Source organism: Lemur catta, chromosome 1, assembly GCF_020740605.2.
Source record: "Lemur catta isolate mLemCat1 chromosome 1, mLemCat1.pri, whole genome shotgun sequence".
NCBI classification, from domain to species: domain Eukaryota; kingdom Metazoa; phylum Chordata; class Mammalia; order Primates; family Lemuridae; genus Lemur; species Lemur catta.
In genome coordinates, this window is record NC_059128.1 from 210,023,875 (window position 1) to 210,039,191 (window position 15,317).

At 38.4% G+C, this 15,317-nt stretch overlaps 1 protein-coding gene across 2 annotated transcripts in view; it reads right to left on the bottom strand.

Annotated features, from left to right (window-relative positions):
- Positions 1-6,646: 6,646 nt before the first annotated feature.
- EHHADH (enoyl-CoA hydratase and 3-hydroxyacyl CoA dehydrogenase) overlaps positions 6,647-15,317 on the bottom strand; it is a 48,621-nt gene continuing 39,950 nt past the window's right edge. For both annotated transcript variants that reach the window (XM_045539850.1, XM_045539851.1), the window contains one exon: positions 6,647-8,828. In XM_045539850.1, the coding sequence (XP_045395806.1) occupies positions 7,567-8,828 (1,262 nt within the window). In that variant the 3' untranslated portion in view covers positions 6,647-7,566. The remainder of the gene's footprint in view (positions 8,829-15,317) is intronic.

Sequence of the window (15,317 nt, forward strand, 5' to 3'; positions counted from 1 at the left end):
TCATCAGAAGGGGACAGGACTACAGATAAAACATCAGCAAGGTGATATCTCATTGTGGTTTTGATTTGCATTTCCCTGATGAACTTTGAGCACTTTTTCATGTGTTTTTGTTTTTTTTTTTTGAGACAGAGTCTCACTCTGTTGCCCAGGTTAGAGTGCCGTGGCATCAGCCTAGCTCACAGCAACCTCAAACTCCTGGGCTCAAGCGATCCTCCTGCCTCAGCCTCCCGAGTAGCTGGGACTATAAGCATGTGCCACCATGCCCAGCTAATTTTTTCTATGTATTTTTAGTTGTCCAGCTAATTTCTTTCTATTATTAGTAGAGATGAGGTCTTGCTCTTGCTCAGGCTGGTCTCAAACTCCTGAGCTCAAGTGATCCTCCCACTTTGGCCCCTCAGAGTGCTAGGATTACAGGCGTGAGCCACCATGCCCGGCCTTTTTCATGTGTTTATTGGCCTTAGCCTATCTTCTTTTGAAAAGCTGCTATTCATGTCTTTTGCCCATTTTTTATGAAGTTGCTTGATTTTTTCTTGATGATTTGCTTGAGTTCTTTGTAGATTCTGATTATTAGCCCTTTATTGGATATACAGCATGCAAATATTTTCTCCCATTCTGTAGGTTGTCTATTCGCTCTATTGATTGCTTGGCTGTGCAGAGCCTTTTTAATTTAGTCAAGTTCCTTTATTAATTTTTGCCGTTGCTGTGATTGCCTTTGGGGTCTTCTTCATAAATTCTTACCTTTTGTAACAACCTGGATGGAACTGGAGACCATTCTCTTAAATGAAGTGTCACAAGAATGGAAAAACAAACACCACATGTACTCACTATTAAATTGGAACTAATCGATCAACACTCATGTGCACACATAAAAATAAAACTCAGTGGAAACCAAGCAGGTGGTGGGGAGGGGGAATGGATAAAATCACACCTAATGGGTACAATGTACACTATCTGGCGATGGGCACATTTATAACTTTGACCTGAACTGTACAAAAAAAACATTTGTACACCTGTAATATTCTGAAATTTTTTTAAGAAAATCAAAACTTCAAAAACAAAACAAAACAAATCAGCAAGGTTATATAGAAAACTTGATTAACATTAACAACCTTGATCTAATAGTAGAATCTAATATTCATTAAATAGAGAACACACATTCTTTTCTAACACATAGAATATTTACAAAAGTTGATGGCATGTGAGATCAAAAGAAGGGCAACAGAGTGAGACTCTGTCTCAAAAAAAAAAACACATGAAAAAATGCTCAAAGTTCATCAGGGAAATGCAAATCAAAACTACAATGAGATATCACCTTGCTGATGTTTTATCTGTAATCCTGTCCCTTTGATCAATGTCAACTACTCATGCCAGGATGGTGACTACCTTCCTTGTCACAAAGAGTTGATAGCATATAGATTGAGGGGATTTCCAAACATTTTTAATCATGTACCTCCATTGTTATAGGTTGGGTTCCCTGGGAAGCAGACTCTGAGATGGAGATTAGTGTGAAAAATGTTTAGGAAGTGATTTTGGGATTAATGCCTGTGAAAGAGAGGAGAGGGAAGCAGGAATGAGCAGAGGGAGAAGGTGAGCTGCAATGCAGTCCCAATGAAGGCCTCATCCCACTCAATGTCCCTAGGAGCTCTAGATCTGTGTCAGCCCTTCAGAGTTGGGGCAAGAGGACAAGGCATTTATGCCCCTGCATCGAGCTGTCATTGCATGTAAGCTACCCTCGGAAGAAGGTGTGATCTTGAGCAAGGCAATCCCCAAAGAAGGCCATCTTCTGGCAGCACTTCTAGCAGCTGGGAAAATAAATCTTTCATTCTTAAAGGAGAATCTGGGTACCACATCACATATATTTTTAGTATATCTCTCTAATATATAGGATGCTTGTTGATTTACAAATCATATACTTTTACCATGTGTATATTATAATATATTGATATAAATGTATATTATAAAACACAATAAAAAAGAAATTTAGAAATGATGAGATGACAATATAAACAATATATTGGAACATCTTGCTAATAAGTGATGGTTTCATACTATTATTAGCTAATATAATAGGACAATACACATTTAGGGCAAACTTCAACACGAATGGTAGGCATATAAATCAATATTTCTAAAATGTCCTCTTGGAGAAGGTGGAATAACCCTGAGCACAGTAAAAATGTGCACAAGATAGATTGCATTTCTGTTCATGTCAGCTTATAAAATGCTTTCAGGAACTCATTCTGCCAGGCTACTTTGAATCAATATTTCTAATAGTTTTCTTGATAATTTCAAATATTTTTGGCCGACAAGAAGCTGATGATATGAGAACGACCAGCTCTGTCATTTTCCTGTTCACTTTTGCTTGCATTATTTATCTTCAATTGTGTTTTCTTTCAAGACATCTTTTTAAGAGTGCTTTCTTTCAAGGAATTAACCCTTTTGTGAGGGTTAATTTAATTAAATTACACGAGTTAGTCCAAATATCCACTCACCCTAGCACCCATCATCTGTGATACTTCTCCATATGCAGAAAGCAAATGAAAGAGGAAGGATGCCACTGTCAACCTCTGCATTCTGGAACTTGTCTTCTTCCCTCGAGATACCTCCTTCTTGGTACATGGCTGTCTAAGATGCAACCTGGTGAGGAAAGTAGCACATAACAGGACAGAAAATATTAATCAAGATGAATTTCTTACATTGTAGACAAAAATAAATAGCAATAGCAGTTCTAATATTTTCTGCCTGCACCTCTGTGGATAGTCTTTTACACTCCCTTGGGAGAGGCACCCTATTCTGGGGATCTCTGATCTAATGAGCAGAGGGTCTGTGCACTCCAGATTCAGTGCTGAAAGATACAGCTTTTCAGATTTCTCTTTTCCTCTGTGCCATTGTTGACCACCTCTCCTTGTGATAATGCATTATTTTCTTTGTGAGCGCTTTTTTGTCTCTACTTGAGTAGCAATCAATCTGAGGTTCAAGTAGACTTGTGAGACTATTTCCCACTAAATGTCAATTTAAAGCCCTATTCTAAAGTTCTTAGTGGGCATCTCCATCTGCCTACAACAATTATATGTGGAACACAACATAGAAATTTCTGGGTAATTCAACATCAAGTTGAGAAACACATCAGACTGGCAAAAACAATTTTTTTTAAAACAAGAAATTCTGTTTAATGAGACTACATTCTTAAAACTGCCTGTGTACAGAATTACCTGTAGCACCGAGAAAATAAAAACAAAACAAAAAATCCCCAGTAATCCTTGGACTCCACCTGCATTAGTTCACATTAGTGTCAGCTGCGAGTAATTAAAAACACACACTAACACCAACTTACCCAGGATAGGAGTTGATTGCTCTCCCACATAAATGCCTGTTGGAAGTAGAGTGGCGACGCTGCTTCGAAAGGTTCTCAGGGACCAAAGCTCTTCATTCTAGAGCATGGCCTTTGTCTTCATGGTCTAGCATAGTGGATGGAACTCCAGTCCTCCTGTCTGTTTCAGGCAGTAAGATGGAGGAAGGGACAAAAAAGAAATGGGCAAAGGATGCACATCCTCTAACTGTTAAGGCAGGTGCCCAAATTCTCCTACGTGACACTTCCCACTGACACATCCTATTGTCTAGAACTTAGTCACATGTCCACAACTTGATATAATATATTGTATATTCTGGGCATCTACATGCTCAGCTAAAAGTTGAAACATTTATTACCACAGAAGAAGAGAAACTTTGGGGAACAGCCAACAGTCCCTGCCAAAATTTACAAGTCAACAATTCTTCAGGCCTTGACCAGCTTTGGAAATCCAAGTGCATTTATGATTTTGATAGAGAAGGTTTTGCCCTGACCTAGGGACATGACATGATGGCTAGATTTAGCAACTGTTCTATGTCCTCTTGGAGAAGGTGGAATAACCCTAAGTACAGCACAAATGTGCACAAGATAGATTGCATCAGCTCTGCTCATGTCATCTTGTAAGATGCTTTCAGGAACTCATTCTGCCAGGCTACTTTAAGTTGGGTGAAAGAGAACAAATAAATATTTCAATTGAAATGCTCTGAAATTTTTTGGACAAAAATTAAAAGCTCTGTTCATCTCTCTCATAATCTACTTTTTCAGGATGCTACAAAAAAAAATACTAAAAAGAACCAAATGTAAACATTTCCTTAAAATTTGGTCCTGTTGGAGAACTAATATAAATGGAGAATCTCTCGCCACTTTTGTCAACTAACTTCTATTTAGAAAGAGACAGAAATGAACAGAAGAAGGGTTTTCGGCATGAAACTGCTACACAGTGTTTTGGGAACAATATTGGGTCTGTACAACTCTAGGGGGTCCCATTCGTATTATTTCTATGTTGATGACAACCCCTTGGTGCGCAGTGTGGTTTCCCCTGGAGTTTCTCAATGCTGCTGTCCTCCCTGGAAGCAGTGTCACTTCTCTGTTAATCTCAAAATATGTATAAGCTGTCAAGATAAGCAGATGGCATTGACTGCTGCGCAGGGGTGGGGAACCTGCCACTTTCTGATTTCAAGATTGTTCTTTTTTAAGCACCAAAGCCAGCAAGAAAAGCTTCATCTTTTTCAGCTGCATCCCTTTTAATAAAAGGATTTGTTCTGTAAAATTTGGATTCAGTCAAAAGGTCACACTTAAGGACCTAGAAGGCCACAGGTTCCCCACCCTGCCAACGGTCAGATAATCCAGTGAGCCTTCAATATTTCTGATTTTTAGGTGTCTGTTTTAAAGACAAATCTAAGACCCTAGAAATTTCAGGTTCCTACAATGCAGTCAAGTATGATTTGCATAAACAATTCTGTAACATCATTAATCAGGAGAATTTAGGATCCCTCACTGTATCTCTCATGAACACCTGTCCCTACTGGAAATGAATGACTACATAGCAACTGCAGCTGCACCGTGGCTTTACTGATTTAAGGAGTATCATTAGTCTCATCTTTAAAGCTAGAGTGTGACGGCAAAGCTTCAAGGGTGTTTCCGATATACAGTTCTCGTCAATTACCATTAAAGCACATTTTTTAGAATGTCATTCAGAAGTTTTTAAAAGTATATACAGTTTAGGCCGGGCATGGTGGCTCATGCCTGTAATCCTAGCACTCTGGGAGGCCAAGGTGGGCAGATTGTTTGAGCTCAGGAGTTCGAGACCAGCCTGAGCAAGAGCGAGACCCTGTCTCTACTAAAAATAGAAAGAAATTATACAAACAGCTAAAAAAATATATATAGAAAAAAAATTAGTCAGGCATGGTGGCACATGCCTGTAGTCCCAGCTACTTGGGAGGCTGAGGCAGGAGGATTGCTCGAGCCCAGGAGTTTGAGGTTGCTGTGAGCTAGGCTGACGCCATGGCACTCTAGCCCAGGCAACAGAGTGAGACTCTATCTCAAAAAAAAAAAAAAAAGTATATACAGTTTTAAAATTAACAACAATAAAATCAGCCTTTTAAGTAAGTGTATTTTTAAGAATAGCCTTAAAAATCATATTAACTACTGCATATCATATTAACTACTATTATAGGTAGGACCCAGCAAATTGGAATTAGTTTTGCCTCATTTGATATAAAATAAAAAATGAACTCATAATTCTTCTTTCCATTTTCTATGTAGAGTGTTGGTCCTTAACCTTTATTGAGTCATGACACTTTTGAGAATAAGAAGATATGATACCTCTTCCAAGAAATGTCGAAATATACTCAGATACATAGTATAAACATTATCATAACACTTCAGGAGTTGACTCATAAAATCTATTGATGGGCCCTACAGTTTCTAAACCTCAATCTAGAGGCTACTGTAGAGTGAAAATAAGTTTTAAGAACTCAAAATAAAATCCATTCAAGGTTTGAAGAAGAAAAGTTAATGTGGTTTTTTATTTTTACATTAATTTGAAAATAAGTCACCTTGGAGACAAAGTTACTTCTTTCAGGAATCTTCTCCATTGATGTCTTTAATTTCACAAACCAAATTATATAAAATTCAGTAGTATACATCTCAAAAAGTATTCTAAGCTGAAGTACAATTCAAGGCACACTCTTGGATTTTTAAAAATTTTTTTCTGTATGTTTGTTTTGCTTTTTTGCTTTTTTACAATGGAAAACTTATACTCTGTTCATTTAAGATTTCTCCATCAGAAATTTTTTGTAATTTTTTTGGTCCACAGGTGAAAATATTGTGGAGACAGTTTATTTACATCACACTGAAGGACAACAACTTCAGCCCATTTCTTTAACAACTTTCAGATATAATTCAAATGTCATACAATTCACTCACTTGAAGTATATAGCTCAATAGTTTTTAATATATTCAGTTATGCAACTGTCACCATAATAACGTTAGACCATTTTACCAACCCAAAAAGAAATCCTGTACCCATTAGCAGTCACTTCCTTTTCCCCACTTCCCAACAACTCTAGCCTTAAGCAACCACAAATGTACTTTCTGTCTCTAGAGATTTGCCTGTTCTGGACATTTCATATACATGTCCACACAACATGTGGCCTTTTGTGACTGGCTTCTTTCACTTAGTGTAATGTTTTCAAGGTTCATCATGTGTAGCATGTATCAGTACTTTATTTTTATGGCTGAATAAGAGTTCATTGTATGGATATACCACATTATGTTTATCCATTTATCAGCTAATGGACATTTGGATTATTTCCAGTTTTTGGCTATTATGAATAATTCTGCTATACAGAATTTGTGTACAAGTTTTTGTATTGACCAGCACAATTTTTAACTACACGAGGCAAAAAGTAAAAGAGAAGAACTTCCATAACAAAATTATACAAAATTTGTTTTGCAATAATTTTGGATTGTTCACGACTCAACCATTTCTATATACAACATCACAAAGACTTGTCACAACAGGGAAATTGGCATCATTACTCTATCACAGAATTAAGAAATCCTATAAGGTTAGATGCTCTCAAAGATCCCTTCTTATACTAAGCTAACAACTTACTACTTTCTGTTACTTCTCCACGAATAGAAAAGACCATAAAGACCAGGTTGTGGACATCACCTACTCTTGGGGAAATGACCGTCTTGCAAGCAGCAAGCACGACTGTACACATGTGACTGGGCCTTGGACAGAAGTGATCTGTGGAGCATGACTTGCCAAGCTACCCTGAGTTCCCCATTCTGGTCTGAAGTACTTGGTTCCCTCACCACTTCCCACCTGTGTTTTACCTGAAACTTTAATGTTTGTTGAATGTATGTATGATTCATAAGATTTCCGATCAATACTATGTGTGTGAGGTTGAAAGGAGTCAAAATGAATTTATAACTTAGATGAATTTACCCTTTATTAATTGACATATTATTCCTGAGTATCTCTCATCAGCTATTATGGTATTATATTCATACAAGTTTATTCACTGAATTGATCCGATAGGGACAGATTCAGAGGCATAGGAAGCACATTCCTAAAGATTTGACCCATCAGAGTCATCAGACAGAAGACTGAAAGAAGAGGTTTAGCCAACCAATTATTTCTTTTGCTTTGTATTTCAGAGCAATCTTACTTTAGATTTTTGGATTTACTTTCCTGGAAGGATGAATCACAATTTACTGCTGGGGGGCCCTGCCAAGCTTTGCCATTCTTTCAGAGGAGGGTTTCCCTGGGTAGCCAGTTGTTTTAGATAGCCACTGGGCTCCAGTTGGGGAATATCAGGATTGTGCCTGGAATATTTCTGTAACTTCTCTAGAACTGTTGGCAACCCAACTGTGGAAGCATAGAACATGGGCCCGCCCCTGTGCCTTGGCCATCCATACCCATGTAAGTAGATAACATCAATGTGCTCTGGGCCAGTAGCTATTCCTTCTCCCAAGATACGGAATGCTTCATTGATAAGTGAATATAAGCAGCGCTCAAGGATCTCATCCCGGCTGATGATACGTGTTTCAATGTGATAGGTTTCTCTGTACTGTGACAGATATTTGGAAAGCCAGGGATCAGGTTTGTGAATCCTACCCATTGGCTTGTCATATTGATACCAACCCTTACCTGTCTTTTGGCCAAATCGCCCTAATTCGCAGAGCATATCAGGAATTGGGCAATATCTACTATTGCCCCGCTTTCGGGCAGGAGTTTCTGGAGGCAATGTAGGTCCAGTAAGACCTTGCTCCTTTCGAGATTTCCAACCTATATCCAACCCAGCAAGGTCGGATACTCTAAAAGGCCCCATTTTAAAACCAAATTCTTCCAGCACCTGATCTATCTCCTCTGGCTTACTGCCTTCTTCTAGTAAGAAATATGTCTGATTGTAATAAGGACGCAACATTCGATTCCCCACAAATCCATAACAGTTGCCTACAACTACTCCAATCTTTTTAATCTTCTTTGCTAAGTTCATAACAGTGGCGATTGTAGTAGGGGAAGAGTATCGACTGGGAATAACCTCTAACAACTTCATGACATGAGCTGGTGAGAAGAAATGGGTGCCAATGACCAAGTGAGGGCGATTGGTGGAAGAAGCAATCTCATCAACATCCAGGGCTGAAGTATTGGTGCACAAAAAAGCTTCTGGCTTGCACACGGCTGAAAGTTCTGCAAAGACACGCTTCTTCAGGTTCATTTCCTCAAACACTGCTTCGATGACTAAGTCTACACTATCAAGCTCCTGCATAGATGAAGTTAACCTGGGTTTTGGTCCTGACCAAGAGTGGCCACTCTGCTGCATTTTGGATGTTTCCTTTTCCAAGATGGAGGTTATTATCTTGTTTGCAGTTTCCAGCTGCTTTTTATCTGATTCTACAGCAATCACAGGGATCTTGGCCTTTGCAAAAGAAACGACAATGCCTTGACCCATTGTTCCTAAGCCTGCAAATAAAGAGTAAAGGAGAAAAAGAATGATTTAATGCTATTGGGAACTGGATAATTACTCACTGCATAGAAGGCTTCTGTGACAATGTGGCATTTAAAGAGATTGAATCAAGCAATGCAAATGGATTGAGTACTAATTAAGACTAGTTACTCTGTTAAATGCTCCAGAGGATATAAAAATTCGTAAGAGTCACACACACAAACAAGAGCTATTTGAGCTAATAAGCAACTTCCACAAGGTTGTAGGAAACACAATCAATACACAAAATCAATTGTGTTAATACTTCTATATAGTAGCAATGAACAGTCTGAATATAAAATTAAAAAACAATTTCACTTACAATAGCATCAAAAATAATAATACACTTAGGAATAAATTTAACAAAGAATAGGAGGATTTGTACACTAAAAACTACAAAACATTGTTAACAGAAATTAAAGAAGCCCTAGATAAATGGAAAGACATCTAGTGTTGATGGATCAGATGACTTAATATTATTAAGGTGGCAATACTATTCAAATTGATCTGCATAACCAACACAATCCCTATAAAAATCCCAGTTGATTTTTTGCAGAAATTAACAAACTGATCCTAAAATTCATATAGAAATGCAAGGAACCCAGAAGACCCAAAATAGTATTGAAAAAAGAGAATAAAGTTGGAGAATTCACTCTTCTCAATTTTAAAACTTTTGACAAAACTACAGTATTCAAGACAGTGTAGTACTGGTATAAGGATAAACATATGCATCAATGGAATAGAATTCAGAATCAAAAATAAACCCATACACTTTTGGCCAATTGATTTTTAACAAAGGTGCCAAGATCATTCAGTGGGGAAAGAATAGTCTTTTCAACAAATAATGCTGGGATAATTTGATATCCACATGCAAAAGAATAAAGTTGGATGCTTACCTCACATCATATACAAAAACTAACTCAAAATGGATCATAGACCTAAATGTAGGAGCTAAAACTATAAAATTCTTAGAAGTAAATCTTAGGGGTAAATCTGATGAGTAAATCTTTGTGATCTTGGATTAAACAATGGTTTCTTAGATATGAGACCAAAAGCACAAGCAAAAAAAGAAAACAATAGACAAACTGGACATCATCAAAATTAAAAACTTTTATACTTCCAAGAATACCATAATGAAAGTGAAAAGATAACCCACAGAATGGGAGAAAATATTTGCAAATCATATATCTGATAAGAGACTTGTATCCAGAGTATATAAAGAACACTTACAACTCAACATTAAAAAGACAACCCAATTTAAAAATTAGCAAATGATCTAATAAACATTTTTCCAAAGAAGAGACACAAATGGCCAATAAGCACATGAAAAGATGTTCAACATCATTAGTCATTAACAAAATGCAACTCACAGTGAGATAACATTTCACACCCACTAGGATGGCTATAATAAAAAAGACAATAACAAGTGTTGGTGAGGATGTAGAGAAATTAGAGCCCTGATATAGTGCTGGCAGGTTTTAAAATGGTGCAGTTGCTGTGGAAAACAGTTCAGCAGCTGCTAAAAATGTTAAACATGGAGTTACCATATGCTGCAGCAATTCCACTCATATATACATCTCCAAGAGAATGGAAAATATATGTCTGCACAAAACTTGTACATTAATGTTCATAGCAGTATTATTCAAAATAGCCAAAAAGTAGAAACAATTCAAACGTCCATCAACTGATGAATGGACACACAAAATACAGAATATTATACAGCCATAAAAAGGAATAAAGTATTGATACATGCTACAACATTAATGAATCTTGAAAGCACTCTGCTAAGTTAAAGAAGCCAAACACAAAAGGCCACATGTTGTATTGTTCCATTTATATGAAATATCCAGAATAGGCAAATGCATAGAGACACAAAGTAGATCAGTGGTTGCCAGGGGCTAGAGGAAAAAGTGATGAAGAGTGACTACTAATGTGTACAGGGTTTCTTTTGAGGGTGATGAAAATGTCCTAAAATTGATGTGGCAATGGCTACATAACTCTGTTAATATCTAAAAACCATTTAATTGTATTCTTTTTTTGGTGATATTGTAACTATGTATTTTTATTTTTAAAAATTTTGGTAAAATATACATAAGATTTACCATAATGACCATTTTTAAGTGTGTAGTTCAGCAGCATTAAACACATTCTCAATGCTGTACAACCATCATTGGAACTCTTTCAAATTACAAAATTGAAACTGTACCTACTAAATTATAACTCTCCATTTTCACTTCTCTCAGCCCCTGGCAACCATTCTACATTCTATCTCTATGAATTTGACCTCTCTAGATACTCATAAGTGGAATCATGCAGTATTTGTCCTATTGTGACTAGCTTATTTCACTTAGCATAATGTTCTCAAGGTACATCCATGTTGTAGCATATATCAGAATTTTCTTCCTTTTTAAGGCTAAATAATATTTCATTGTACATATATACCACATTTTAAAAATTGTTTGTAGAGACTGATCTCACTGTGTTGCCCAGGCTGGTCTCGAATTCCTGGCCTCAAGCGATCCTCCCGCCTTGGCTTCCCAAAGTGCTAGGATTATAGGCATGAGCCACTGCGCCTGGCCCATATACCACATTTTGTTTATTCATTCATCTGTCAATGGACACCTGAGTTGCTTCCATTTTTAGGCTATTGTGCATAATGCTGCTATAAACATGAGCATGTAAATATCTGTTTGGGTCTCTGTTTTCAATTCCTTTGAGTATATACCCAGAAGTAGAATTGTTGGATCTATAGAATTACCATATGATCATAGGCCATACTATTGTCCATAGCAGCTGCATCATTTTACATTGAATTATATACATTTTAAAAGGGTTAGTTTTATGACATGTGAGCTGTATCTCAATAAAACTATTATTTTAAAAACATGAGTAGTATCAACCTTCAGCTTCTAACCTAGCAGTAGGAAGAAAAGTTCACAAATATCCACCCTATATGATATCCATTCTATTTGATCCAAAGGAAAGAGATTATATTTAGTTGGATGAATCAAGAAAAGCTTTAAGACAAAGACATCTGCTGGGCACGGTGGCTCATGCCTGTAATCCTAGCACTCTGGGAGGCCGAGGCGGGTGGATCGCTCGAGGTCAGGAGTTCGAGACCAGCCTGAGCAAGAGTGAGACCTCGTCTCTACTAAAAATAGAAAGAAATTATCTGGCCAACTAAAAAAAAAAAAATATATATATATATAGAAAAAATTAGCCAGGCATGGTGGTGCATGCCTATAGTCCCAGCTACTCGGGAGGTTGAGGCAGAAGGATTGCTTAAGCCCAGGAGTTTGAGGTTGCTGTGAGCTAGGCTGACGCCACGGCACTCACTCTAGCCTGGGCAACAGAGCGAGACTGTGTCTCAAAAAAAAAAAAGACAAAGACATCTGAAATGGGCCTTAAAGAAAGATCATATTGGAAAAGGTAAAATGAGGAAGTTAAACCATCCAGGTTGGGGAAGGGAAAAGAAAGTGAGGAACATTTTAAGCAAAGGCAAGAAGAATGGAAAATGTAGAAAAATCATTTGATGGGAAATATGCTACTGTTCGTTCCTCATGCCATTTCATTTTCCTTCTAGGCACATAGACGACTATATTTTGTAAACCCCTTGCATCCTCGTAGGGCCTGTGACTTATTCTGTTTAATGAACTATGATGATGGTGGGAGGGTAATGTGAGTTCTGAGTTGGCTCCCAAAATCTCCCACAAGATCCTTCTTGCCACCTGGATATAGAGAATGCAGAGGATGACTCTGAGGCCTTGAAGGAGACCCTAGAGCAAGTGCTGGCAAACCGGCTTACAGGGCAAACCAAGCCCACTGCCTATTTTTATACTGCCTGCAAGCAAAATATGTTTTTATACTTTTAAATAAAACTCTTTAAAAACAATACTATTTTGTGACACATAAACATTATATCAAATTCAAATTTCAGTGATCATATATAATCATATTGGAACACAATCATGCTAATTTGTTTCCATATTGTCTATGGCTGTTTTTGTTCACAATGGCAGACTTGAGCAGTTGCAACAGAGACTGTGTGGCCCACAAAGCCTAAAATATCTATTATGTGGAACTTTACAGAAAAATCTTGCTGACCCTTGTCCCAGAGAATGGCAGAGCCACTAGTTGGAAAGAAACTGGTCCTAGAATGACCTTACAGAGTGAGGTCACACAATAAATAAATCTTTACTGTGTTAAGCCACTGAGATTGTTGGGTTATCTGTTGCAGCAGCAGATTATCTGTTACCTAACCAACCACTGTGGATAAAACAGCTTTGAAAGCCACTTATATATTACTCTTCTATACTTCATACTGACTAGCTTTGGGAATTGGTTTTGAATATAGAATACAGTCATCAGAAATCACTGATTTAGTTTCTCTGGAATATTTTTACTTAATTTTCCAAATTTATTAAATTACTTCATGCTAGATGATATCATATATAATAAATATATTAAATTATCAAAAACATTTAGCTTTCCAAGTTTATTAAACATCTACATTTCTCCCAAGATCAAGAAGGCTGAGTAGCTCTCACTGCTATAGCAACCTGTATCCTAAACTTTAGCTTGGGTAAATACTAGGAGGCAGAGTGTGGGGTTCAAAACCCTTGCCTGCTAGCAATGAAGTTCCAAGCTTCATATAAAATTTCTGACACTGCAGAAATTATGATCTCACTGATAAAATAAGGCATAATGAGAAGTTATGCGAAAGTGTTTTGTAAACTGTAATGTAATGTAGGTGATCTCTCAGAACCGAAAACAGAGCAAGAAAGGCAAGGCGTGAAGACGTCGTGGAGTTCTTCAGTGCCTACATCCCACAGCAGGTCTGTCTGCTAAACGACCTTGGAGGGAGGTGGGGGACTTCAACAGATCAACTCATAATCCAAATCACAAAAGAGAACCAGATTAATGCTCTTTAGAAATGTCTGAGATATAATTTTAGATTTTTCTTATTTCTATAACCTGATGCTTTCATTTAATTATTGAAATAAAAACATACATGAAAACATAATTTATATTTCTTTCAAAAAGTTCTTAACTCCTAACTTCTCTCACAACCTTGTGGTCTTCTCAAGACATCCCAGACTGTCAGACAAGGGGCTGAAGGACCAAGCTTTTCCCTGTTGGTTATTATGTTTTCATACTATATTCAATTTAGTTCCCTAATTTTGTCTCATAAACACATACAGACAGGGGCAAGGAGTCCTGCTCCCCTACCAAATTACTGCTTTTAACTGCCATGGAATTAAATTTGGTCAGGAATCTCTTCAACTCAGAGAAGAAAATAAAGAATAAGGATGCTTTAAATACTGGTTCTGCAGTTTTGTATCAACTACATTCTTCTCCCGTCCTGACGTCCCTGAGAGCTCAGGTGAGGTGGGAGAGCGTGAACTTGCAGCGGCACCAAGCTGGATTGTGTCTCCAGCAGGGCTGAGAGCCTGCCCATGGGTTCATGGGAGTGCATAGTTGGGATCCTTAGGGTTGGGATTTTGCCAGGGAGCATGGTGGAAGGGAAATGAATCATGAAGTTTGAGGACATTGACAAGAGAGTGGCTGAAGTGACGACTCAAAATTAAATCTGTATAGAGAAGAAAATAAAGATAAGGGGAAATGATCAAGTAATTGCCGTAGCTGGAATAACCGATGAAGAAAGAAATGAGGAGCCAGGTGGTGGCGCACGCCTGTAGTCCCCACGACTGGAGAGGCTGAGGCAGGAGAGTCACTTGACCCCAGGAGTTTGAGGCTGGCTGCAGTGAGCTATGATCGCACCTGTGAATAGCCACTGCACTGTAGTCTGGGCTACATAGTGAGACCCCAGAGGGAGGGGGAGAGGGAGGGAGAGAGGGAGAAAAAGAAAAGGGAAGGAAGACGCAAAGAAAGACACGTGGTTGTAGAGAAAAGGTAAAGTTTTGCATTTCACGGTTGGAGAAATATTCGGGGTGATGACCAGACCTATGGGTAAGTCGTGAGGGGGGGTCATGGAAGCAAAGTGTGCATGTCACTGGGTCTGAGGAGGCAAAGGAAGCCAGAAGCTACAGGGCTGGCAACCTCTCCACACAGACCACAAGGACAATCAGGATGGCAGCAGGATGGGACCAACGTGGATAATGTGAGCCAGTTACCACAATTATCAGCAAACGAGGGGAGCAATGAGATCGGATGGCAGGACCACAAAGGAGAGTGTCCTGAGGGGAATAATGGTGTGAGAGGGGACTGAGAAGAGCCACTGAGGCTTATGGAGTGCAGGAGAAGCAGGAGCATTCCCCAGAGAGGGCTGCCTGAGAAGCAGGTCGTCAGGGTGAGGTTTCAGGCAGGAGACAGAGCAGGGGGCTGTGAGGGAAGAGGACGAGGATGAAGGAGTATTCCAGAGGGCGCATGGGAGCAGCAGGAGGCAGCATCCCAAAGACGAAAAGCAGAGCAGTACAGAGATACACGTGAAGAAGGTGGAAGTGTCC